The sequence below is a fragment of the Anolis carolinensis genome, chromosome 1 (assembly GCF_035594765.1).
Source record: "Anolis carolinensis isolate JA03-04 chromosome 1, rAnoCar3.1.pri, whole genome shotgun sequence".
NCBI lineage: Eukaryota > Metazoa > Chordata > Lepidosauria > Squamata > Dactyloidae > Anolis > Anolis carolinensis.
In genome coordinates this window covers 185641425-185668995 of record NC_085841.1, presented here as the reverse complement: position 1 = coordinate 185668995, position 27571 = coordinate 185641425, and the positions used below count along the sequence as shown (strand labels likewise).

The 27571-nt window shown below is 41.5% G+C and overlaps 1 protein-coding gene across 4 annotated transcripts in view; it reads right to left on the bottom strand.

Moving 5' to 3' along the window:
* Positions 1–5715: 5715 nt before the first annotated feature.
* cnbd2 (cyclic nucleotide binding domain containing 2) overlaps positions 5716–27571 on the bottom strand; it is a 37457-nt gene continuing 15601 nt past the window's right edge. For 3 of the 4 annotated variants that reach the window (XR_010000677.1, XR_010000676.1, XR_010000678.1), the window contains exons 6-15: positions 25718–25881; positions 22686–22842; positions 22036–22187; positions 19980–20118; positions 16702–16828; positions 14655–14847; positions 12560–12737; positions 11306–11445; positions 7692–8088; positions 5716–5849 (exon numbers count right to left, since the gene is read on the bottom strand). Coding sequence is in view for 1 of the 4 variants with exons in the window: in XM_062962092.1 (XP_062818162.1) it covers positions 7743–8088; positions 11306–11445; positions 12560–12737; positions 14655–14847; positions 16702–16828; positions 19980–20118; positions 22036–22187; positions 22686–22842; positions 25718–25881 (1596 nt within the window). In the remaining 3 variants the exon portion in view is untranslated. Of the gene's footprint in view, positions 5850–7441; positions 8089–11305; positions 11446–12559; positions 12738–14654; positions 14848–16701; positions 16829–19979; positions 20119–22035; positions 22188–22685; positions 22843–25717; positions 25882–27571 lie in introns of those variants that run through there. The other variant, XM_062962092.1, reaches the window with a different exon arrangement.

Here is a 27571-nt window from a genome sequence, read left to right as displayed (position 1 = left end):
TTAATTTGACAGACCAGACTCCTATGATTCGTAAATCCATCGAGGGTTTGAATGATTTGGCCTCAGGAATTAAGGAGACGACTGGATTCGACCTTAGTTTTCTAACCGACTGGCTCCCTTCTTTAGACTGGTTGAGGAAAGGTTTTCTCCTCTTTCTAGCTGTAATCCTTTTCCTTCTAATAATAAGCTGTTGCTGGTCGCATTTGCCCGCTCTGTTCCAAATTTGTCGCAAAAAGAACCATTCGAACCCCTCTCAGCAGATGGCCATGCTGCCGCTAAGAGGTTATAATGCTTATGCGGTAGGGCAGGGGCGAAATAGGCTCCGCCCATCTCGCCCCGCCCTCCCGAGTGGGGGTATGATAACCGTCGCCCCCGCTTTCAAATTGATTTGAAAACGCAGCAGAGAGTTCCATAGATTACTCTCCGAAAGAACGGAGCGGGACCGCAACAGACCATTATTAAAAGACCTTTTTTTTTCCTTCATTTTCCCTTTCCCTGAACTATGTAACAAATCCCCCCAATAAAAGTAGCATTTATTTTAACAGTAACACTCTCTATCTGGTTATTTTGTATCTCCCTCTGACTCCTTCCTTTTTGCATGCGGTTTCTCTCCCTCCCGTCCTTTAACTCCGGCTGAGGTTCTCCGCCATAGATTAACATGGCGGACGATATAAATTGGCTCATATCTCTATCAAAATTACCCCTAGAACGCTCCTCTTTTAGTCTTAACCCTTTCTAAGGCTCCTGACTCGAAGACAACCAGCAGACCCGGAATCGGTCCAGTTTTCGGCATCTCAACAGCTGACTGTCAAACGGAACCGCGTTTCTTTCCAAGCCAAGTTGCTGCTTTATCCCGGGTTTTTCTCTCCCCGCGACTCGCGGAATGGTTCTCCCTGGCCCCTTTCTGTGAAATGGGGATGGGGGGATCGCTCTCTCGCGGGGGAGACATAGTTCACCGAGGACCCTCACCCTCTACAGCTGCCAAGGGATGCCCGGACGGGGGCCCTCCACGTTTCATTCATAATTTCATAATTTTATGAAAGAGAAGAACACTCTTCCCCACACCTACCCCTTGGACTTATGAAATCCTATACCTCCAAAGACTTACTAACCCATATGTGCCCCTTCCCCATGCCATCTCTATGAATTCCTTATGAACTCTTTCCCCTCATGTATTTGTGAATTTTCATATTCTATGTACATGACTCACTGTTGTATGAATTTCAAATTGTTGGGCTAACTTCATGGATTGTGAAATCATGCTGCTTGAACCCTACTTCTATGTTGGATTCCCCAGATGTTGTGAACTTCGTTCCTATCAAATGTTTTCTATTGCTCATTTATATTGTTTATATCATTCATGATTCCCCTTTATGCAATGTCACCCACCTTTATGGATTCTCCTTTATCTACCTATCTGCCTATATGTATTTACACTCTTTGGGATCCCCGGAAAATATGTGTTTTTCCCAGCTGGGTTTATATTCCAACTTTATTTTCAATTTTCATTTTATCCCATATAATTGACAGATCATGAAATCAAATGGGAAATATTATGACCCCAACCTGAACTCTAGCCCCATGACTCAGACCTCCCTTCCCAAAAACAAAGGATAATCTGCCACAGTTTAATCCCATCTCATTCCGATCGCATGGACAATATAGGGCGAGTCACCAAACTCCTAAAGGTGACTCGCCCCCAAGGCAAACATTGTCACATCTCAGGCCAGGACGCCGCAGGAAGGCACCCTGTGGGGCCGTCAATGATGGCTCATCACCACCCATCACCACTTCCTGTCTGACACCCCAAAGACATATCTAAAATCTGCGAACGTGACAGGACCCCGGACATCCTTGATGGGTGTCATTAATTCCTTTAGAAATTGGCTGGGCCAGAATTAATCCGATGTTTCCTGTCCGGTCACCGCATTGTTTCTATAGCTCCCGCCTCCTCCTCTCTGATTGGCCCGAGGGGGGACAAAAAACGGCTCCCCATTGGGCCAGCAGGGCAAGGCGGGAAACGAAAGCCCGCCTCGTTCAACCTCTCAGCCTATCCGCGATCAGATGGGCAGGGAAGCGGGGCGGGAAATTCAAAGGGCTGTCAGACCGAAACACTGTATAAATATGACTTTATTTGAAACATATGTTACGCTAGTAGATTGAATGATCGCTATTAGCGTCCTTTTCAGCTGAATTGCTCAATAAAACTCCTTGGCGGATTTTCCTTCAACTTGGCGGACCTTCTTCATTCCAGGCTTCAGGTTGTATTGCGGCTTATATTCTTCTTTTGGCTTCGCCAAGGTCCGTTCCCTCAGGACCGGATCGGCTCTCTCCTTAAGGGACCCGATCCCCCAGAAACGCGGTCGATAACACTCCTTCTCCCTGTTCAACTGCTTTTGCACTTTGTAGCCATGGATATAAGATAAGTACAAAGGGTTAAGCAAGGGGAAGGAGCAACCTGAGCATTTTTTGAAGCAGCTGAATAAGTGGGACAGCAAAGGATTAATCGAGACTGTCCCTATCAAACTGGAACAATGAGAAGATTGCTTTCAGGAAGTCGGCTCCCATTCACTTCTGACCTCTCGTTCTCTGTACAATACACCTTTCTGCATTTTTTGCTGGGAAATAAGAGATTGCATCATTCCTACACACAACCGGTTTATTGCTGCCAGAACAAAATGATGGACTAATCAAACCAGTGGTCTAATCCAGCAGGACTCATCTTCTGTGTTATTATCTTTTTCTAAGACTAGTCATTGGGTGGGACTTCAAATAACCAAGTGACTGCTTCCACATATTTACAGCATATAATGATGGGTCTTCCATGAAAGATTCTGAAATACATTCACTTAGGAATTAGGTACATACTCATTATTTGATTACTTCACTCACATCTGGAAATGGCTCACTCTATACTGAAAGTCCTTCTTCTGATTTAAACTTATTTAGCCTTTATAATCTTTTGACTTGGAAAGGTGGCTGTGTCAGCAAATAAAAGGTCGAGAACAATGGGCGATTGTTTCAAGCTAGTAAACAGGGAACTTGAAAACGCCCGAAAGAAACAACAATACATGTGGGCTTTCCATATTCCCAGTAGCAGCTTAGAAGATATAAGTAACAAAGCTAACCTATCCCAAATAAAAAAGTATCCAGATATACTGTCGGGCACATGTGACAGACATACCACAATACAGAGCATTTTTATTTCATTTGTGTGTACAATTGTATTTTATTTTGTTGTGTTTTTATCTTCTGACTATTGTAATTACCCGGGCTTGGCCTCATGTAAGCCGCCCCAAGTCCCTTCAGGAAGATGGAGGTGGGGTATAAAAATTAAGTTATTATTATTATTATTATTATTATTATTATTATTATTATTATTATTATTATTATTATTTAAGAAAGCCACGCCAACCCAATTGGTTGGAAAACAGTAAAACTAGGATCCATGTCTTGAGTGACTCAGGATTCCATCAGACATCACCTTTGTTGGCTCTTTGTGGTGGTGGGAAATTCAGTACTCTCATTGGAGCATTTGAAGTATCAAGTCCATTTAATGGTCTACCTCTGAAAGGCAAAATATGGTGTGACAATATGCAAATAGTCCTTGTTGGTCTTAATAGTCTAGCTCCAGTGAACATTATGGGGTGAGTCCAATGTACACAATAGATTATTGGAGATGATGTGGTGAAACTGACTCGGGGCATAGGTGTTAGATCATTCTCACAGTTGATCCCAATCTTATCAATGGGAGCCAGAAACACTCTGATGTACATTCATTGAGTAATCCCCCGCCCATCTCCCAGTCAGTTGTGCGGAGATTATAGAAATTAAAGACAGAGGTTTTCAGTGCAACCAGACAAGATTCCAGGAACAGTTTACACAAATGTTTGATATAAGACAAAAGGCATGGCTTACTGGGTTTTGCAGAGCTGCCGTTTCCATTTCATATAACTTTATATATTTTATAATATGGGGTTCGATTTCTCGATATCATTTCATCCCAATAACACAATGAAGCAATGATGCTCAGAGGGTCTGCCACGTGCCCAAAAGTCCACATTTCAAACCTTAGGGTGAAAGGCATTTTGGGTCTCACACTGGTCTCAAAACCAATTACAAAAAGTTCAGATGTTTATGTTTCAATATCACATTGGAAACCCAGAAAGAAGTTAACATTCTGTATCAACCAACACATATTATGTAAATTGAAGGCATGTCCCCTTGTGTGAGAAGAGAAATTAAATGTCAACATCCAGCTCCTTTTCTACCTTTATATAAGAAAATAGTTGACAGCATTATAAGAAATCCTGCTTTGCTAAATCCTTGAGATCTTCCCCCAAGGCAACTTATCATCTTGCCTCACTACTCTATGCTCGTTTTTAATGCACCCATATTTTTCTTCATATTACAGGGACAGACAATATGAGGAAATGCAAATGCTAAGGGAGTTCACAACTTACTTTTAAAGGAACAGTTAGAAAATAGATTTCATTGTGTTACAGTTAGCTAGCTGAAAATAAACCAAGGTATTTCAATGTACAAAGCGTGTAGGATAAGAGCAGAGCACAACATGATCACACATATAATTTCTGAAAAACCTGTTTACTGGTTCTTCAGATTATATATCAAGGGTCAAGCTTTGTTGCTTTAGAACTGTTGTGAGAACTGCTTTTCGCCCCTATTCCAATGGTGTAAAGCAGTGGTTCTCAACCTGTGGGTCCCCAGATGTTTTGGCTTACAACTCCCAGAAATCCCAGCCAATTTATCAGCTGTTAGGATTTCTGAGAGTTGAAGGCCAAAACATCTGGAGACCCACTTGTTGAGAACCACTGGTGTAAAGATAGCTTGAGAAGTGGACCTTCAGTTCAAGCTTCCACAAAATACTTGGTCTAAGAGACATACAGTTGCCTCCTATTTTTTGTTTAAAAAAACCCAGCATCAGTGAAATTAAATTAGCTGAGTGCAATCATCCGATGGCACTTTAACACAACAAAGTTCTCCAAAATCTCTAGAAACCTCCCCTCTAGTGTTGAAGAAAGTGGTTTGAAAAGGACATTCTACGGTAATTTGCCTGGGACATCTTAAAGCATTTTTAATTGAAGTACAGTAGAGTCTCAATAACAACAACAACAACTTTATTTTTATATCTTGCTCCCATCTCTCCAAGGGGACTTATCCAACATAAACGGGCTGGCAGAACGTTGGATAATGAGGGGTAAAGGAAAAGTTTATTAAAAGTCAAATTATGTTATGATTTTACAAATTAGACACCAAAACATCATGTTTTACAACAAATTGACAGAACAAGCAGTTCAATACATGGTAACATTATGTACTAATTACTGTATTTACGAATTTAGCACCAAAATATCTGAATATATTAAAAACATTGACTATTAAAAGGCAGACTGTGTCGGATAATACAGAACATTGGATAAGTGAGATTCTACTGTAATAGCAACCATTTTTGATATAACAAACTCTGCAGGGGCCTTATTTTAAAGCCAGTATTCATCAATAACAATGCGCAACAGCACAAAATGTATTTCTATCCTTGTCGCCTCCAGTCTTTGTCAACACCTCCTGGATGGAGATAACATGGAGATCGAAGGGATAAATATCAATGCCTAGCTTGGAAGTTTAGCATACTGCCCTAATGAATAAATTAGCATACAATTTGCATACAAGAGAGATCAAGCAAACAAGAGTAAATTATTTGAAGAATGGTTTCTGTTTATTAGCTCCATGAACGATGACAAAAGGAAAGTTGGTTCTTCTGCAAAACAGGTGGAATGATGTCTTCTGAGAGCTTGGCTTGAGATGACTGTGGTTGCTTCATTCCAGTCCTGGGCAAGTGAAATAGTTTGTTAATTTTGCCTAGTGATACAGTCCATTGGTAGATAACTGTAACAAATCAAGCAATTGCTTGGTCTTTATATATGCTTCATTCTTATTGTAGCAATTGTTGGAAATAATAATAAAATGTTTCTTTACAAAACACCAGCATTTCTTGTCTTCTCTTTGCTCTAAAAGTTTTCCTTGCATTTCCCACAGCTGGGAAAAGAGGAAGTATAAAACTACAGTCATTGATTTAATTGCCATCTGGAAGTTTAATGTAGAACAGAACTAAGGTTTACTTTAAAAAAAAACCGTATTAAAGAACATCACAAGCTGAGAGAGAATTACAGCTGTATTTACACATCCTTATGTCCTAAAGACTCTCCTTTTAGAATAACCACAAAACAAAAGCTGACTGAAAATCATAAACTCATTCATGTAAGCATCAAGTCTATGAAACATCCTCCCTGATTAGTAGGAAACTAAAATAACAGCCATTCTAAGATGATTGATGCGCCCATGGATTACTAGAGGAAGAGTGGAGCAGGTTTTTGTTTCTCGCAGATGTTGGATTAGGGTTTTAAACATCAAGCATGCCAACAAGATAACTCTCAGGCATCCTTGTACTGAGAACACACCAAGCTTCAAACAAGATTCACTTTATTTTTCACAAGCAAATTGCAACAGCCTGTGAAAAGAGTGGGAAATCTGTAATGTTCCTCATGGTGCAAGACTACAGCTTCCTTCATCCCTGTTCATTGCAAAAACTAGGTGGCATTAATAGGATTTGGAGTCCAATATCTAGATCAAGCATGTGCAAACTTTGGCCCTCCAGGCGTTTTGGATTTCAACTCCCACAATTCCTTAACAGCCGGTAGGTCCAAAATACCCAGAGGGCCAAAGTTTGCCCATGCTTGATCTAGATTCTTGTTCTATGATGTCAGCACAACAAAAGCTCCAAGCAATAATACAGAAAGCCAAAGCTATATCTGGTACGTTCTGTACTGCAGTTAAATTAGATCAGAAGGATTTGGGAGCATTAGAAATTAAATGACTGGAATTGATATTATTTTTGATTTTACTGTTGTGTGATATGTTAAGACATGTTTATTCTCTCAGTGAGGTTTTGCAAATGCATGAGTGCTGATTTATCTATTTATTTAAAATATGGGACAAAGGGGGAATTCAGGTCTCATGTTACTTGCATTAGGATGTAAGCCTGCAGATGAAGAGCTAAAAGAAACAGGTAAGATCTATTGTTTTATGAGCAGGGGTCTCGCCCATTAATGTAAGGTTTTTTTCATGTCGGGAGCCACTTGAGAAACTGCAAGTCGCTCCTGGTGTGAGAGAATTGGCCGTCTGCATGGACGTTGCCCAGGGACGCCTGGATGTTTTGATGTTTCTTCCATCCTTGTGGGAGGCTTCTCTCATGTCCCTGCATGGGGAGCTTGAGCTGACAGAGGGAGCTCATCTTCGCTCTCCCCGGGTTAGATTCGAACCGGCAATCTTCACATCAGCAATCCTGCCGGCACAAGGGTTTAACCCACTGCGCCACCGGGGGCTCCATTAATATAAGTAACATCTTGAAACACCTCAGTAATAAATTATAAATATATTTTATTGATGTGTGTGCACACACAAGCACTATACACACACATGCTACATTTTGAAAGAAAAAATATATTATTGAAAATAAGACATAACAATTTCAGAATTCAAAACAAATCTATCATAAAGAGAGAGAGGGGGGATAGCATAACAACTCTTTCTGAAAAAGGAACAAAAATTGCATTAAATGAAAGTAAGTATATATGTACACTTGTATGAATCACCAAGTATGACTCCCTGACCTTTCAGAAATGTCTCTGTGCTGCTATAGCTTGTAAAACTTGTGGAGCTCACTAAAATGCGCCATCCAAATTGGAACGGAAGACATTGATGCCATGAATCAGTTTCGGCTGCATCCATTTGGGTTGAATCACCGGCAGGCTCTCCTTGTCACGGCCAAAGAGGGTGGGAACGTATCTGCATTGCCTTGGGGGAAGTTGTTTTGCGCTGCGCAGGAGAGTGAGGTCCAAGATGCCTGATTCATTCATGCACCACGAAGCATAGGTTTCATCCGTGGGGCACGGGTGTGGAGGATAGACCATCTTTATGAGCTTGGGCTGCATCACATGGTTCACTAGATCTTTCTTAAACATTTCCCAGGAATTATGCCGGAGAAAGACTTGGCACAGCTCATCATCACTGAAAAGGAAATGCAACATGGGGAACTGAGTAGAGTTTAGGTTGTTCAATGGCAATTCACCAGAACATTTTCACTGTTTGATAGATAAATAGGCATGTACATAGATAGATAGACAGAGGAGTAAGATGTATGTTTATTCACGGCTTGCGTATTTACCTGGTGTTGCCCAGGTTTTCTAGTGGTAGGTAAAGGTAAAGGTTTTCCCCGACGTTAAGTCTGACTCTGGGGATTGGTGCTTATCTCCATTTGTAAGCTGAAGAGCCAGCGTTGTCCATAGATACCTCCAAGTCATGTGGCCGGCATGACTGCATGGAGCGCCGTTATCTTCCTGCCAAAGTGGTACCTATTGATCTACTCACATTTGCATGTTTTCAAACTGCTAGGTTGGCAGAAGCTGGGGCTAACAGCAGGAGCTCACCCCACTCCCCAAATTTGAACCGCCGACCTTTTGGTCAGCAAGTTCAGCAGCTCAGCGCTTTAACCCGCTGCGCTACTGAAAACTCAATTTCTAGTGGTATTTATTAGAAAAAAAAATTGTACTTCAAACCCCAACAGAATGTTTAATTGGGTAATGAAGAGTATGGGTGCCAATATCTATCAAGCCACATAGGAGTCCTTGTGGAACAACTAAATACACAGAAAGGCAGTCCGCAAGTTACGAACAAGAGAGGTTCTGTAGGTTTGTTCTTAAAAAAATAATCTGCAATATTTGATCACTGTAATAAATAATAATAAAAAATTATTTATATACCACCCTTTCTCCTCGGGAGGATTCAGGGCGGTTTCCAATACAGTAGAGTCTCACTTATCCAAGCTAAACGGGCCGGCAGAAGCTTGGATAAGCGAATATCTTGGATAATAAGGAGGGATTAAGGAAATGCCTATTAAACATCAAATTAGGTTATGATTTTACAAATGAAGCACCAAAACATCATGTTATACAACAAATTTGACAGAAAATGTAGTTCAATACGCAGTAATGTTATGTTGTAATTACTGTATTTACGAATTTAGCACCAAAATATTATGATATATTGAAAACATTGACTACAAAAATGGCTTGGATTATCCAGAGGCTTGGATAAGCGAGGCTTGGATAAGTGAGACTCTACTGTATAGTAAAAGAAACCATACAACAAATTAAATGGAATAATAGATATAAATATAAAAAACATACATTCAAAACAACCACAAGGATTAAAAGACCAATTGCAAAATGCTCCATTAACGGGGCCAAGATATAATGACCAGGGTTTCAGCATGGGGATGACCAACTATAAGGTGCTAGCAAGCTAGTGCAACAGAATAGCATATGGCCAGGAAGTGGATAAAGTGCTAAGCAGGGTCCTAGCAGGGGGGCCTACCACTACTCCTGCTCAAAAACGCACAGGAACCACTAGGTTTTCAGATCCTTGCAGAAAGCGGACAGTGTTGGGGCTTGCCTTCTCTCTCTGGGGAGGCTGTTTTCGAGAGCCAGAGGACCACCACCAAGAAGGCCCTCTCTCTCGTCCCCACCAGCCATGCTTGTGACAGTGGTGGGAGTGAGAGGAGGGCTTCCCTGGCAGATCTCAGACTTCTGGGATTGTATTTTGGTGGAGCACCAGAACTGCTCAGATGAGAATTCTACTCTTGTGTTGCTGGAGTTTCAGAGTGACTCTGATGGGGATTGTGGGATTCAGGTTCCAGATGTTCAGGATGATAGGATTCAGGTTCAAGATGACTGATGGAAATTATGGGATTCAGGTTCAGAGTGTCCCTGCTGTGAGAGATGAGGAGCAAGGAGGCGTTCCCATGGCAGGGAATGGTGTTGATACTGGAGATGATACCGAAGCTAGCCAGGTGCAAAGGGAGAACAGCTCCCGGTTAGATAGCATGCAGACAGAAGCTGCTGCTAATGAGCTGTCTGGCCTTGATGAAACAGAATCCCTGGATTGAGCTGGCCGTTTGGAATTTTGGGTTCGCAGGAGTGTCAGAATAGCAAACAAGAAAGAGGTCAGAGGCCAAAGAAATGCATTCATGCTATGCAGAGATATTAGAAGGTGTGCTGAGAGAGAAACCTTTGTCAAAAGCAACATCTCATTTTGAGTCTAGAAGCAAGCTCTTGCTTTCCTGGATTACCTTGCAGCTTTGTGTATTCAAGTTCATGGGACTTTGTCATGTATTCATGGAACCTTGTTTTATGCCTAATGTTTTCTTGGATTATTCTTTATAGCTTTGGTTTTGCAACAATCTTTTGGATCTTTACTTTTGCTTTTTAAGAACTATTTATTTCCTATTTCCTAACAAACTACAAAAGACTTCAACCAGTGTACAGCCTGGTGTGTTCAGCAAGGTGAAACTAACCTGAGGTGCGACATCTCGCCTCTAAACTGCTGATCCCAAGATTTCATAGGAAGTTGAAGGGAAAATACTATAACTGTGTAATGCAAAGGGCCTCCTGAAGAACTTCATGTCCCCACCCATCTTTGTTTTTGACACTGCGCCTAATGCCTCGTGACATTCTTCTGTTCTTTCTGGAGACCAGCAGCCTAACCTATTACTCTCTTTTGCTGTAAATATTATGAATGTTGAGGTCTTTTCCTACCCCAGGAACCAATGGTTCTGGATTGTAATGGCGCTTGCTTTCTCTCTGCTGGCTATTGGTTCCTCTTGTGAATTTTAGGACCAGAACTTGTCATGCAGGGAAAGATAAAGAAAGAAGCAAGCATCTTGTTTTCTGTACAGATGATTAGCATTGCAGAAACCATTTTATTGGTTCCCCTTAGTGAGAGATCTCCATTCAAATCAAGGTAGAAATCCAAGATTTTAACGCTGCTGTAACAGGATGTCAACCTGTGCTCACCAAAAGAAAACAGACATATAAAGAATGGAAAACTTGCTGACCTAAAATCATAGGTACAGAAGACTCTCTGTTAACCTGAACTCAAGGAACCAGAACTTTCAAGCAACCAGCAAAAGATATTGAAGAAATAATTCTAAAGAATACACTAATTTCTGAGCTTGGAAGAAATTTCTTTTTTCTGGTCACAACTCCCAGAATGCTACAACCATGAAACCTGCCATGCTGATTGACAGATTCTGGAAAATGTACCCCACAAAAGTAATTATTTTCATGCTCTATGTAATGGTTTCTTCACTATGTAATTCCCTCCCCATACACTCACACAGTGGAATTCAACTATTCCACCATCATTTTCATACTTGAGCCATATATACCTGGGATATTTAGTTGTCAGATTGCTTAACTTTGCTCTTGTGGTATCATCGGAAAATTCCTCAATCTTCTCCTTTTTCAAACGGATTATCTCAGCCCCTTTACTGACCAAAATCATTGTGCGGTTATCTTGCAGGTTGGCCTAAAAAGAAATGCAAACAATGCAAAGACCAGTTTTAAGAACAGTGCAACCATTGTGTGTTTCCAGAGTTTTGCTCAGCTCTGAGGATGAGCTTTTCCACACAAATATTCTGCTCCTCACTCCTATATTTGCAGCTTTGATTAAAGAAAAATGCAAATATCTAGCCTTTTTGCAGTATTTATAGTGATATAATGGGGCAATATCCAGGCAATATCCAATGGATCTGAAGAAGAGTGTACCACAACTGAAGAGGTGGTTTCATATCCGCAAAAACTCATGCAAATATAAAAATCTGCCTTTACAGTGCTGACACATTACTTCTTCTTTTCCCCTTTTCCCCTTCTCTTCTACATTTGTATTTTATCAGGAGTAATTCATTGCCATGTTACGTGTTACTCTAACCATGAGTGATGCAATTTACATGCTAAAATTACAGTGTTGATGTGTTGTTGAAGGCCTTCATGGCCGGAATCACTGGGTTGCTATGGGTTTTCCGGGCTGTATGGTCATGTTCCAGAAGCATTCTCTCCTGACGTTTCACCCACATCTATGGCAGGCATCCTCAGAGATTGTGAGGTCTGTTAGAAACTAGGCAAGGGGGGTTATATATCTGTGGAAAGTCCAGGTTGGGAGAAAGAACTCTTGTCTTCTTGAGGCAAGTGTGAATGTTGCAGTTGGCCACCTTGATTAGAACTGAATAGCCTTGCAGCTTCAAAGCCTGGCTGCTTCCTGTCTACGGAATCCTTTGTTGGGAGGTATTAACTGTACCCGGGGTTAATATTTTTCAGCAAAAACTGGGCATCATTACTAAAGAAAAATAGTAAACACTAAGCCATTTCTTTTCTGGTCCCAAGGAGAGTAATAAGTAAGGCATAATGATGTTGCTTTTATTGAGTTGTTTCCCAGCCTCCATCATTTAATCTTTGGTTTTTATTCACTGTTTTCTCCTTCATGCAACAAGGGAAGAGTGAAATCTGACTACGGCAAAGGAGTATTCTTTCATCCTAAGCTTTAGACAAGGACTGCAAACAGGGGGGCATCAAAACCAAAATATATTTGCTAGCCCAACTTTAGATCCACCACCAGATGACATTCTGTAGGCCAATATACTCACTATGTACTCCCCTTTATGCAATTGATCCATCCTCATGTATACTGCTGCAGAAACAGAAACTGGCATCTCTCCATAAGATGTGGTATACGTTAATTTATTTTCAAATTCTCTTCCTGATATAATATTTTGAACCCTCTCTTGTTCATCTTCAAGATGCTGTTGTTCCTCATCAAATGAACTAGAAAATGGAGGTGTAAGCTTGTGGGTCAAGGCTTGCCTATATCAATCAGGATTACACTATTTTAATAAAGGTAACATTTTTCTCAATTTTTTCTCCTTCTAAGGGCCCTTCTACACAGGCCCATAATCCACGATGGGTCACGGGTTTACCTGAGGTGTCCAAATGATGCCTCAGGTAAACCCAAATTAATGCGGAAAAACCTGGGTTTTCCCAGTTTACTCCAGATTAATTTGACACCTGGAAAGATCCGGATCTTAATGCAAGATCCAGTTTTTTCCAATTCCTGTGGGAATTGACTCATTGCACAATCCCGAAGGTCTATCCCCATTACCATGCCGATTCTTCAGGCTCCCCACCCCCTCCACAAAAAAAAAAAAAAACCTTCCAGCATGTCATTTGGACACGTCAGAAGTTGTCTTTGAGGGCCCTGCGCATGCAGCCAGGCCCCTCCAGTAGGTTTTGAAGCAGAATGAGGGGCTGTGTGGCTGGCTACATGCCCTCCTGGGACAACCTTTGGTTGACCCGGGAGGACATTTAGCCAATTCCTAGGGAAAATGCAGGGTTTGGGGGAGACGTGGGGACTAGATCCCAGGAGGAACTGGGATTAAATATCCCAGTTCCTCCCTGGATTTAGTCCTGTCTGGAAAGGCCTTAAGATTAAAATACAAAGTGGAAATCACACCCTTGTACAAATACTTTCAGAATGAATACAGTCAGCTCTTTGATTAACTGCAGATTTGAATAATACAGTCTCCTTAGGAGACTTTCGTCCAACACAGCTCTATGGTTAGTTGTGCTGAAGAACCTATACTGCAGTGGTTCCCAACCTGTAGGTCCCCAGATGTTTTGGCCTTCAACTTCCAGAAATCCTAACAGCTGGTAAACTGGCTGGCATTTTTGGAAGTTGTAGGCCAAAACACCTGGAGACTCACAGGTTGAGAACCACTGACCTGTTGTTTCCTGGAGATAACACTTCCCTAGTCATTTGTAGATCATCCAGCCTGATTCTATGGCTATTGTCTGGTGGAAGTTGACCACAGTCATGCTGAAGGATCCAGAGATTCCTAAAGAGGTGTTATCTTAAGTAAAAAGTTGCAGTTTTTTAAATTCATGTTTTTTCTACTTTTGCAGGATCCTTTGTCCCTAATCCCAGCAAATGTGGAGGGCTGGCTGTAGATCACTGCTTACTTTCTTTAATCCCTGACTTTAGAACGATAGCGGGAAATACAGGACCGCCCATAAATCACTGGACTGCAACCCTCATTATCCTAAAACAGCTAAAGCTTCACTCTACGGACAAGCAATGTAATTTATCTCACTCTTCACTATGGAGATTCCCACCCTCTACCCCAGCACAGCATCTAACCAACCTGACTGTGCCTGCATCACCTCTATCCAGACTCTGGCCCTTCATGCCTGGCTTCCAGCATCCTTATTGCAATGCCTCTGGCTTCACTGCCTTAGGCCCCTTCTACACTGTCATTATAATCCAGATTATCAAAGCAGATAATCCATATTATTTGCTTTGAACTGGATTGTGAATCTATACTGCCAAATAATCCTGTTCAAAGCAAATAATCTGGATTTTATATAGCAGTGTAGAAGGCGCCTTGGTTGTGTCAGATCCAAATTCCATGGCAGTCTATCATAAACTAAGCCACAAATCTGAGAAGCTCCAGTAAACCATGCACAAAATATTCATCCAGTAGTTTGCATTAGCCTACTTATTTTCTCCTATAGCCCAGTTTTATTTTCAAATTATTTGGAAGCAAATCATGGCACGTCTAAAGTCTGCAAAAAAGAAAAGAAAGCCCAAATAAATGTTTATTTGGAAAGAAATTAAATAGCCTCTGGGTTTCTTTCTCCTGCCATTACCACTACGTGAAAACCCTTAAGAAAAAGCCTACTACTCACCTCTTGTCACATGTATCCACTCCTATCACTACACTTTTTTGACTCCTGTTGAAGAGACAACTTCCCACCTTGTATCTACTGTAGGCTTGGTGCTGCTGGTGAGTATAATATTCTTTCAACTCAGCCAGTTTGTACCCAGATTCAGCACAGGGGCTCCACATGGTGCTTTTAAATCTGTCCACAGAAGTTATGGCTGGAAACAAAGAAAAAAGATACCTTTGCAACGAGTTGTGCTCGAACCAAAAAAACAAGCCACCTTTCCTTTTAGCATGTACAGAACTTGCCAGTAACACTGTAATCACCATGTTGTCCATAATGGTACATTTTTCAGAATCACAGCTTCTAAAATGTTCCGGGGAGGGATGGTGGAGGCATAATTAAGTAATGCTTAATTAAGTGACTTCTATCCCCCCACCACCCCCAAAAAACATCTCTTTCTCCCACACCCACCAACATCGAGATATGTATCATGCACAACCACTTTGCAAGACTAGTAGCATGTTGCCAAACGTTTTAGAAGTGTTTGCAATGTTGCCAGAAAGTACATGAGATGTCTGCTGTTTGTGTGCTTTGCCTCTAGTGACATTTCTGGGAATATGTTATACTATAGGTAAGGGTAAAGGTTTCCCCTGACGTTAAGTCCAGTCATGTCTGACTCTGGGGGTTGGTGCTCATCTCCATTTCTAAGCCGAAGAGCCGGCGTTGTCCGTAGACACCTCCAAGGTCATGTGGCTGACATGACTGCATGGAGCGCTGTTACCTTCCTGCTGGAGTGGTACCTATTGATCTACTCACACTGGCATGTTTTCGAACTGCTAGGTTGGCAGGAGCTGGAGCTAACAGCGACCACTCACGCAGCTCCCGGGGTTTGAACCTGGGACCTTTCGGTCTGCAAATTCAGCAGCTCAGCGCTTTAACGCGCTTCGCCACCGGGGCTCCTAGATGTTATACTATAGCAAACTATAAAATGGAATGGAACTAAGTATTATTGACATATTGAATTAACCCTTACTTGTGGCTCATGGTCAAACAAGTAACGTGCTACTGAGAGTAAAACAATGAATCTTAGAATCATAGGATCATAGAATAGTAGAGTTGGAAGAGACCTCATGGGCCATTCAGTCCAACCCCCCCACCAAGAAGCAGGAAATCTCATTCAAAGCACCCCCGACATATGGCCAACCAGCCTCTGCTTAAAAGCCTCCAAAGAAGGAGCCTCCACCACAGCCCGGGGGAGAGAGTTCCACTGCCGAACAGCCCTCACAGTGAGAAGTTCTTCCTGATGTTCAGGTGGAATCTCCTTTCCTGTAGTTTGAAGCCACTGTTCCATGTCCTAGTCTGCAGGGCAGCAGAAAACAAGCTTGCTCCGTCCTTCCTATGATTTCCCCTCACATATTTGTACATGGCTATCATGTCTCCTCTCAATGTCCAAAGAGAAAGACATTACTTTTCAAAACAGCATAGTCAAGTCCTAGCTATAGATATAATTTTAGTGCCATGACGTACAATCTAGAATCCTCCAATGTTGTTGGACACAGCCAACAGGGATCGCAAAGACTATAGTGTTCTTTAAAGAACTGAGTTCCTTATCTGGAAATTCAAAATCCATAACATTCCAAAATCCAAAATTGTCTATATAAGTGGCTAAGCTATATAATTTTTTTATTAGAAATTAACTTTGTGTTTAGACTTTGATTCCATCTCCAAAATATCTCATTAAGTACTGCATATGCAAATACACCAAAATCCAAAACACATCTGGTCCCAGGCAGTTTGGATAAGGGATACTCAACCTGTTTTTGTTCTGAAACAGGTTAGATATATATGAAACAGAACCATACATTTAAAAGCACAATTGTTATTTGCACAAAAATCAGTGTGTTGACTTTCGTTGCTCCACCTTCCACTTAACAAATGAACAACCAACAAACTAACTTTGCGCATATTATTTTTTCCCTATGTTGAGATGACTTCCTATTAGGACCAAGAGAGAGTTTTGAACTAGATGTCAAGTCTGCATATACACAAAAGCCAAAATCAAATATACCAGCAGCCAAGCGCCGCCGTTCTTTTATCTGTAGTTTGCGCTTGGGAAAACACAATTGCTTGGAGAGCCACTTGTGATAAGATGGACAAGTGGTGAGATCAACCAGTCGCAAAACCTCACAAACGCCCTGTTGAAATAAAAGGGAAAAAAGCAGTTGAATTGATATTGGGACGCATAATCAGAGAATTTGCTGCAAAATGTCTAGGAAGTGGGTCAAATCTTCCCAACATGATGCTCTTTGGACACATTGGACTACAACTCCCATCACCCCTAAGCATGAAGACTGCTTTAAGCATAGGTAGGCTGTAATATTAATAGAAGGAATTATGTCCCTCTTCTTCAGTCATAAAATACAGTCATGTGCAGATTAAACTTTTGCAGATATTATTATTCACAGATTTGATTTAAATAGTCTCTCTAGAACTCTATATAGGTCCTCCAGCCCAACTCTAGGTCACAACACACAAACAAGAAATCGCTATGAATTCTATTTACATCATAAGCATTCAAATTCATTTCTGGACTGATCTCCTTCAATTCTAAGGCTTCATGTGTGACCTTTTTTATTCTTCAACTTTGCCATCATGTTAATTCTGTTCCAATAGCAAAGGAGTTGCATTCCAAACTATCCAGAGGTCTGATCTCAATTGCTTGAGTATAGCTTGAACTCCTCCTTTTCTATGCCCTTAAACTAATTTCCTGGCCTTGACTCCTTTTGAGGATCTCAGTGCTACTTCAAAGCTGTCCCTTCCCAACAACAGGCCAATAAACCACTTCATTTCTGAATGTTAATCATTTAATTTTCAACGAATGTATCTACTGTTCTCTAAATTTTTCAATTATGTAATACTATTACGTAATATTTTTTTTTCGTTATTTGTTTTAAAGAAGTACAGAGATACCCAAATACAAGTCTTTTTCTACCATCAGCAACATCGCCTATTATAATAAATTCATTGGCCCTTAACGTGCCACAAGATTCCTCACTTAAAAACCTTGCCTGTAAGCCAAAATTATGAAAAGAAAGGAAGACAGAACTGGTTTTGTCTCTAACTAGGAAGAAAAAAGAAACCAGGTTTTGGGGTTTCCTTAGGCATATGTCAAGTTCCAGCAAGTCTGCCACCCGTTTCAATAAATTAGAATGGGCATGAGTTTTAAGTGATTAAATCTGGATGTATCTGCATATTATTAAGTCACTGCTTCACATATATGTCACAGAAAGCATAGTGTAGTGGTTTGAATATGGGACTAGGACTCTGGTAGATCAGGGTTCAAATCCCCATTTGGCCCTGGAAACCCACGTGGTGACCGTGGGCACCTCACACTCTTTCAGCCTCTGAGGAAGGCAAATCCCCTCTTGCAAAGAAAACTCCTGATAAGTTCATTTTAGAGTTGCTGTAAGTCAGAGATGACCTGAAGGCAAAGAATAACAACAACAACAAAGCCCCATCTGGGAAGAGACAAGATCTCCACACAAGAGAGTGAATTTCTTCTTAGAGCCCTTCATGGCCAGGTTTTATAAATATATCATATTAATAATTTACATTTTTTCAAAAGCTTTCCAATTAATAATGCATGTATCCCTAGTCAATTAAAAGAATGTTTAACCAGTTAGCAGCCACAATCCTAAACCCAACCCAAACTAGATGAACAGCATGCTTTTGGTTTCCATGAAATCTATGCTCTACTGCACAACCAGAAAAGAGGCAACACATCCCCCCATTGAAGATGACAAGCGGATGCAAAGCTGCATTAAACTTGCATATGTTGATTTTAATGCATACACATATATTTAGAGATAATATCTATCTTTTATGCTTTATTACAGTGGATTATGATCAAATAGATGAAGTATGCACATGGTTAGTTTCCTGTTCAGGCACTAAATGTAGTGGGCAGTCTGATTTCTCTCATTACTATTACTCTCATTACTCATAATTCGTTATCTCATTATCAGGTTCAGAATGCACAGCTCTTCAGCTACAATCAGACCTCCATATCCACAGGTTCGGTATTTGTGAATTCAACTATCCATGGTATGATTTTTTTAAATCCCAAAAACAAACACTGATTTTGAAATTTAATATAATTTTACTATCCTATTATACATAATCCACAGATTTTGGTATCTAGGTTGGGGGTGGAAATCTTGGAACCAAACCCTAACAGATACTAACGTCCCACTCTAAGTGACACTTTCAAATAGAAGACTATTCTCTTACTGTGCTTCAAACAGAAGACCATCTTGTGTAATATAAGATACAGGACACTTTTATATTTAAAGTTCTAGAACTGGAAAGCTTGAAAGGAGCAATTCCCTGGGTTACTTTTCTCTCATTCTACAAAAGGTAAAAGTAAAGGTAAAGGTTTTCCCCTGACATTAAGTCCAGTCATGTCTGACTCTGGGGGTTGATGCTCATCTCCATTTCTAAGCCAAAGAGCCACCGTTGTCCATTGATACCTCTGAGGTCATGTGGCCGGCATGACTGCATGGAGCGCCATTACCTTCCTGCCGGAGCGGTACCTATTGATCTACTCACATTGGCATGTTTTCGAACTGCTAGGTTGGCAGAAGCTGGAGCTAACAGCGAGCGCTCACTCCGCTCCCAGGATTTGAACCTGCGACCTTTCGGTCTGCAAGTTCAGCAGCTCAGTGCTTTAACACACTTCGCCACCGGGGCTCCTTCTACTACATTATTTATATTCTATATTTACCCAGATCTTGGAATCAAGATGGCTCTAAGGCAGTGGTTCCTAACCCTTTTTTTGACCAGGGACCACTCTCCAACACTAATACCAAAAGAATTACAAATCAGTTTTTGGTCAACTTTAGATTTTGTTTGATTATTTGGGATGCTGATTCAGAAAACTGCACTGGATAGACCACAACAGCTCTAGTTTCTGATACAGAACATATGCCATGCAGTAGTTGCCATCTGCTCACCCACAGAAAACTATATTTAATAAACCTCGGCACTATAAGAGGGTTTCGTGAGACCAGTCACTCTTGTTGCAACAGTGTAGGCCACGGACCATATTTTAGTTCTTGCGGACCACACGTTGGGAAGCACTGCTCTAAGGAGATTTGATTTGATTTGTTGGGTTGGTGATGCTTTTGGAGCATCATCCAAATTCATACCATACGTTTTTAGAGAAAATAATTTTCCCCTCTTAAAAATATCCTAAACATCTCACTTACAAATGGTAAGACCATGAAAAGGATCTCCACATGTTGGAAAAGGACATGTTATGAAACATTGAATGCAAAGTGATCTCACCTTCGAAATCAGTACTACATTGGAGGAGTCTGAAAGATCATTGGTGATCACCTGCCCATAGTGGGACCGCTCAGCTTTGCAGACGTTACTTAGGTCCTCTATTGAAGAATCTGGCAATGATGCAAAAAGATCCAGTGTTCTGAAAACAAAAGGAAACACTTGTAAATTTTTCTTGTAATTGAAATACAGTACAACCTCAAGGCTTTCGTGCATGTTTGATTTTCAAGCAATCCTTACATTTTATGGAGGCTTAAACTACCTTTAACAGTGTCATTCCCGTGTCTCTACACCAAACTTTGTACCAAGAACACATGGCGTTCAATTTAAAAGGGGGAGCAGGAAAGTGAACATGGCAGTGTTTTATTGTGAGCTTGATCAATACCATCCCTGATATTATGCTTTTCTTGGGTTTTATTGCGCCATTCCTTTAAGTCATGTTATTGAAATCTACTTCACTCAGTCTCATAAGGGTAGCTTAAAAGACTCTGCAAAAAACAAAAACAAAAAAACTTTCTTTGGGTCTTTGTTTTCAGATCTGTTCCTGAGGTTTATTTATTTATTTATTTATTTATTTATTTATTTATTACAACATTTATATCCCTCCCTTCTCACCCCCAGAGGGGGACTTTGGGGTATTGATGCAAACAACTGCATGGTATAGACCACATCAGCTCTATTTTCCTAGATATGGTTATCATGATTGTCTATGGGCGAGCAGTTGGTAACTGGTAGTTGGCATGTGTTCTGTATCTCTATAACTAGAGCTGATAAGGAGAAACAGGTGCCATTTTTGGAACCAGCAGCACATATATATCCGGAAATACGGCTAACATTTGAGGCACCAAAACATGTGCTGGCCAGTGTTATTGATATTCTCCTTTAGACTCTTGTATGGGCTTTAGGGATTGTCATTTGCAAAGTTTTTTAATCCATATTAATGATAACATTACTGACGCCTGTATCCCGCCCATCACCATATGATGGGTTCATCTGTTGTTTATAAAAATGTAGCTGTAATAGTGCTATGACAGCAAAATGGTACAATGGTAGGACATGCTATACCCTTATGATGATATAATGGCAAAGAAAACACAAAATCAGAAATCAGAAGAGGGGGTTAAGGGGTATTTTAACATATTAGAAAAATCTTTTCTCCCAGCTAAGCACCAAAAGCAGCCTGTGACTTCTATGTCAAATATTTCCTTGGGAAACTTTGGGGGAGGAATAACCCAGTCACACCTTCATAGGACCAACTAATTGATCTTTCACATGAGAAAGTCCTGAACTGCTTACAGAGACATAGTTGGATAAAGGAATCATTAACCAATTATATCAAGGGTGAAAAAACACAGTTTCAACAACCTGTAGCACAACAATGCCTGAAGAGCAATAATATTGTGCAGCAAGGCTGAGGCAAAAGCGGAACTATTGCATGCTAATGATAATATAACAGCATGATGTGATAATGTCTTTCATCTCCAACTGTAGACCAACATATTAAGACTGTGCTCCCCTATCATTTTAATTCCGCCAGAAGGCATAAAAGAGGGCAGCACAGTGCTGGGAAATCTGTACAACAAGTTTGAAACAGAGACGAGCACTATAATAAAACTTATAATAATAAAACTTTATTTATACCCTACCCCATCTCCCCAAGAGGACTCGGAGCGGCTTGGAACATTATACAGCTGAGGAAAAAAGTCATGAAAACCAGTTGTTTTCTGAAACTAACTCCAACAGTGTTAGAATAGGAGCTGACTTATATTTTCATACTAAATAACCTTTAACGCCATACAACCCAAGGCTTTGTAGATTCCACATTCACTGAGGAAAATATTTAATATCATTAGGCAATCTGTGGTCTTCCAAATGTTATACTACTATAAGGTTATAACCTTAATCAACCCTCATTGAATGTCTAACACCATCTTGGAGATTATATGTCGCCCAGCTCTGAAATAAATCAAGTTGTTTACCACACCAAAACAAATAACATACTATAGAAAAAGAAGCAATGCAAGAGACTGGGGAAGAGAATTACATAAAAAGACCTTACCTCAAAAAATCAAACCGAATTTTTGATTCTCGTTTAAGTTCCTGGTTTAGTTTGAAGTTGAAAAAATCTTTCTTATCCACAACCAGTAATTCTGTTTCTTCCATACATACAACAGTTGCCATTCTCTTTGTGCCTTGTAAGAGGGCAACTTCCTGTTAATATTCAAAAAGATATAAATGAGAGAAAGCAAAAATACAGGTGATGATTTCAAACTAGTATTTGATTCAAGAAGTCCCCAGGTCCAGCTTTCTATTCTTTTCCCATTAGTTTTGATGGATTTTCCGTTTATCCTCCCTCCCCTATCTTTACTTCTTCATGTTTCTAGACTCCTGTTTGCATGTTCACGTGCAAAATGTGCTCCACATATAAAACCCCAAAACCACACAAACACATTAGCTTGGAAAAGAAAGGCCACACTGTGTGGTTACCCTTGTAGATTCAAGCATCCATGACTTGAAAATACTGTTTTACAATTCCAAATCCTCGATTTTACAATTCAGAATTTGGGTACCATTTTACTACGATGTTTTAATGGGATAAGCATCCATGGGTTTTGGAATTAGTCGGGGGCAATCCTAGAACTTCAGTGGATACCAAAGGCCCACTGTCTCATTCATGAGAAGTGATGACATGAGACAGATTACACTTACTCCAAAACAAGCACCTCTGTGAAGTAGAGTTGGAGATGGCTGCACAAAGGCGTTGGTCCCATCCTCATCATCAGTGACAGCAACTGTACCAAAATAGATGAAATAGAAACTGCACCCGGATTGCCCCTTCTTGATAATCACTCTCCTGCGTCCAAACCTGGGAAATGGAAGATCAGGTGACATTACAAGGAAGCACAAATGAAGCTCAATTGGAAGGCTACCGTCACGAGTATATCTTCAGCAACTCAAAGTTGAAAACAGGTTGAAGATCAATACACACTAAGGATGCACAGTACATCTTTTCTTATTTAGTTCTCACAAGAGAGAATAAAGGACTTCAAGTGCTTTTTTCTCTACTAAGTTAAATTACAATAGTTTTTTTTCCTAAAAAGGTGGAAGAACAGTCATGAGAACAAAGATTGGTGAATCTGCCTGATAGCATGAATGAATTGATGGCGATATTGAAGGTGTTCAACCAGGTACGCATCCACTATCAATGATAACCTGACTCTAGTGCCGTGGTTCTCAACCTGTTGGTCCCCGGGTGTTTTGGCCTACAACTCCCAGAAATCCCAGCCAGTTTACCAGCTGCTAGGATTTCTGGGAGTTGAAGGCCAAAACATCTGGGACTCACAGGTTGAGAATCACTGTTCTAGTGGAAGAGAAATGTTGTGCAATAAACTCCTTAGACATCAATCCTATTCCAATTTACATCTGGAAAGTTGCATTGAAGGATTTATTTTTTTAGTAGAAATATGAATAAAAGAGTGGAAATGATTAAAACTACTACTACTACTACTACTAATAATAATAATAATAATAATAATAATAAGTTTATTTATACCCCGCCTCCATCTCCCCCAAAGGGGACTCGGGGCGGCTCACAGATAATATCAGATAAAAACAGTGACAATAAACAATACATCAATAAACAAAAACATACACCAATTATAAAATTTAAACATTAACCTATGAAAATAAAAATACACTTAATAAAACACAGAATTAAAAACAGCGAAGCTGAGTAATAGACTAGCTAAAGTGCACTTTGTTATAAGTTGTAAACTCAAGATAACAGATAAAGTGCTACAAATTCATTGGAGGTCAATTTGGGATGGGAAGGACCCTAAGTAATATTTAACCAGGAGAAGTGAGACCGATGCAGGAAAGGTCAAGGAACATAATTAATTATGGGGGTGGGCAGTCTTTAACCAAAGGCCTGTGTGAAGAGCCAGGTTTTCATGCTCTTCCGAAATGCCGTCAGGGTGGGGGCTTGCCTGATCTCCCCGGGGATCGAGTTCCAGAGCCGGGGGGCCAGTACAGAGAAGGCCCCCTCTCTTGTCCCCACCAGCCGCGCTTGTGACGGTGGCAGGAGCGAGAGGAGGGCCTCCCCCGACGAACGAAGAGATCGTGCAGGTTCATAGGGGGAGAGACAGTCACAAAGGTAGGAGGGTCCCAAACGGTTCAGGGCTTTGTAGGTGATCACCTGCACCTTGAATTGGGTCCGGAAAGTGAACGGCAGCCAGTGGAGCTCCTTAAACAGGGGAGTTGACCGCTCCCTGTATCGGGCTCCAGTTAGAAGCAAGGCTGCCGAGCGTTGAACTAGTTGAAGTTTCTGGGCCATCTTCAAGAGCAGCCCCACGTAGAGCGCATTGCAATAGTCCAATCTAGAGGTAACTAAGGCGTGGACTATCATGGTCAGATCAGACTTCACGAGGTATGGTCATAGCTGGCGCACAAGTTTTAATTGTGCAAAGGCCCTCCCGGCCACCGCCGACACCTGAGCATCAAGCATCAGTGATGAGTCCAGGAGGACCCGCAAGCTGCGAACCTGCACCTTCAGGGGGAGTGCGACCCCGTCAATCACAGGTTGCCACCCAATACCCCGATCAGACGTACGACTGACCTGGAGGACCTCTGTCTTGTCAGGATTAAGCTTCAGCTTATTCACCCTCATCCAGCCCATCACAGCCGCCAAGCACTGCTCCAGTATCTGAGGGGCTTCCTTGGAGTTTGGTGGAAAAGAGTAGTAGAGTTGGGTGTCATCTGCGTAGAGATGACACCGCACTCCAAAACTCCGGATGACCTCTCCCAGCGGTTTCATGTAGATGTTAAAAAGCATGAGGGACAGAATGGAACCTTGCGGGACCCCACAGGTCAATGGGCAGGGGTCCGAGCAGGTGTCCCCCAGCTTCACCAACTGGGAATGACCCTCCAGGAAGGACTGGAGCCACTGCAAAGCAGTACCTCCAAGGCCCATCCCGGAGAGCCGACCCAGAAGGATACCATGGTTGATGGTATCAAAAGCCACTTAGATGTCCAAGAGAACCAGCAGGGTCACACTCCCGTCTAGATCCCTGTGGAAGTCATCCACCAAGGCGACCAAAGCTGTCTCAGTACTATGACCAGATCTAAAGCCGGACTGAGATGGGTCCAGAAAATCTGTGTCATCCAGGAAACCCTGGAGCTGCGAGGCCACCACCCACTCCAGGACCTTGCCCAAGAAAGGTAGGTTCGAGATTGGTCTGTAATTGCTCAATGTGGTCGTATCAAGGGAGGCCTTCTTCAAAATAGGCCTCACTATGGCCTGTTTAAGGGCAGGTGGAAATTTACCTTGAGCCGATGAGGAGTTAATTATCTTCACAAACCAACCTCCCAACCCTCCTTCTGCCGATTTAATTAGCCAAGGGGGCAAGGATCTATGGCACAAGTGGTCACTCTCACCGCACGCAGGATCCTGTCCATGTCATCCAGGTGAACAAGCTGAAACAAATCCCACAAAATAGGACAGACAGGTGTCTCAGTTATCTCACTTGGCATTGCATCTAAGCAAGCATCCAAGTCATGACGAATCTGAGCGACTTTGTCTGCAAAATTGTGCGTGAACTCGCTGCACCGAGTTGCCGAGTCCTCGGGTGCCTTCCCACCCTCGGGAGGGTGGAGGAGCTCCCTGACAACACGGAACAACTCCGATGGTCTATTATTCACGCCTAAGGAAAAAGACATTGTTCCATTCCTTTTTTTTAACGTACTGTTCAAAGCGAACCACTCTGGCCAGAAGAGTTTGCAGAGTTGGACTGTATTGTCGAAAACTTTCCAGAAGCTGCAAGCGGTTTTTTAAGTGCCTCACTTCTTGATCAGTCCTCCATGCTGGTGGCTTCCTGGTTATTTGGATTGCTCTAAAAGGAAAATGATCCTGGAAAAGATTTCAAGCAATTTTTCAATGAAACAATTCCTTCCATAGCAGTCCAAACTGTCGTTGCTGTTTCCAACAGACAATGCATGAGAAATATATTCTATCTGTTATTTTCAAAAGGCAAACACAAATCAATTTAATTGCCTAGCTTATCCTATAGAAACATTTATGCAGTACTCTATGAAATGGTCTTATAACAACGCCCCAATTACACAGAGAAAGCAAGGGGTGCAATATCTGCTCTAGACACATCAAATGATTGAGTAATCACAATACCAAGAGCTATGACAATTTCATACATAGTATTCTAGTTGGTTTTCACAACAATTTTTCCATATAAATGTTGTAGCTCAGCAGCAGTCACAACAGCCAGGGGCTGATGGGTTCCCTAATGACTAAGAGTCAGACTGGATTGTGGGCTTTCCTGGGATTCCTTCTAATGTAGGCAATGACAGTGAAACTGTGTCAGAAAGTGATGCCGGTGATGCGGAGACCCCCGCTTTTAAACTCATCTGACCTGCAGCGGGGAGTTCCACAGATCCGGATCGCCAGCGAAGTGGGAACGTGTTCTGACCGCAACAAATTATTATTAAATTCTTTTCATTATTTTCCCCAGCCCTGACATTGTAACTTATCCCTAAATAAAAGTATCCTTTCTTTTAACTTGTAACTCTCTCAAGTGGTTATTTTGTATCCCTTTTCTGACTCCTCTGCATGGGAAACTTCTCTCCTTTCCTCCACTAACCCAGCCGCCATTCAAACTCCGGCGGGAAGCCTTCCGGGCTCTCCCTGCCATTGAGTAACATGGCGGACGGAACAATTTGACCCATAACTTCATCAAAAATATTCCAAGCATGCCTATCTTTTATATCTAACCCTTTTGGAGGCTCCTGGTTCCGGGACAACCAACAGCGCCCGAATCGGTCCATTTTAAAACTCCGAATCAGCTGACTGTCAAAAAGCCGGCTCCGTTTGCTCTTTCCCAGCCGCAGCCGCTCCCCGGCTTTCGCGGCTGGTGGGTTGCCTCCGCAAGAACATGGGTTTTTCTCCAGGGCTGCTGCTGGTGGACTGCCATCCCCCCTGGGAGAGAGATGTAGTTTCTCCAAGGACCAGCTGTGATCTCTACAGCGGCAAGAGCTCCCGGAGGAATTTCTTCAGTTCATTCATTCATTTTTATGAATGAACGGATTCTTCATTCATATACTTACCTACAGTTTCATGAATTGCTGGGCTCCCAAGGACAGAAATCAACTTGAATTCTTTCACTTTATTATTTTTATGAACTTCCAAGTGCCTGAGCTGCTTATGAACTTTTCATGAACTATGAACCACATGTCTGTGAACTTCCTCTATTGTCTATGAACTCTGTGCATGAACTTTGATTATATTATGAATTGCCGGTACACACACATTGAATTCCCCAAATACTCTACATGAACTTCCCCTCGGAGAATGTATGGCATATCTTAGATATTATTTTAATTGTTACTTTAGATATCATTCCCTGATATATTTTAATCAATGAAGGCATAGCCTGAACTCCAGTTAACCCCGAAAATTCCCACCTTCCCTCACCCTGTATTCTGGGCTTCACACACAAAAGAGGATAAACTGTCACCATAAAAATTTAATCTATTTTACATCTGCATGGCCCATAACGAGAGATTGAGCCACCCCAGATCGGAGCAGT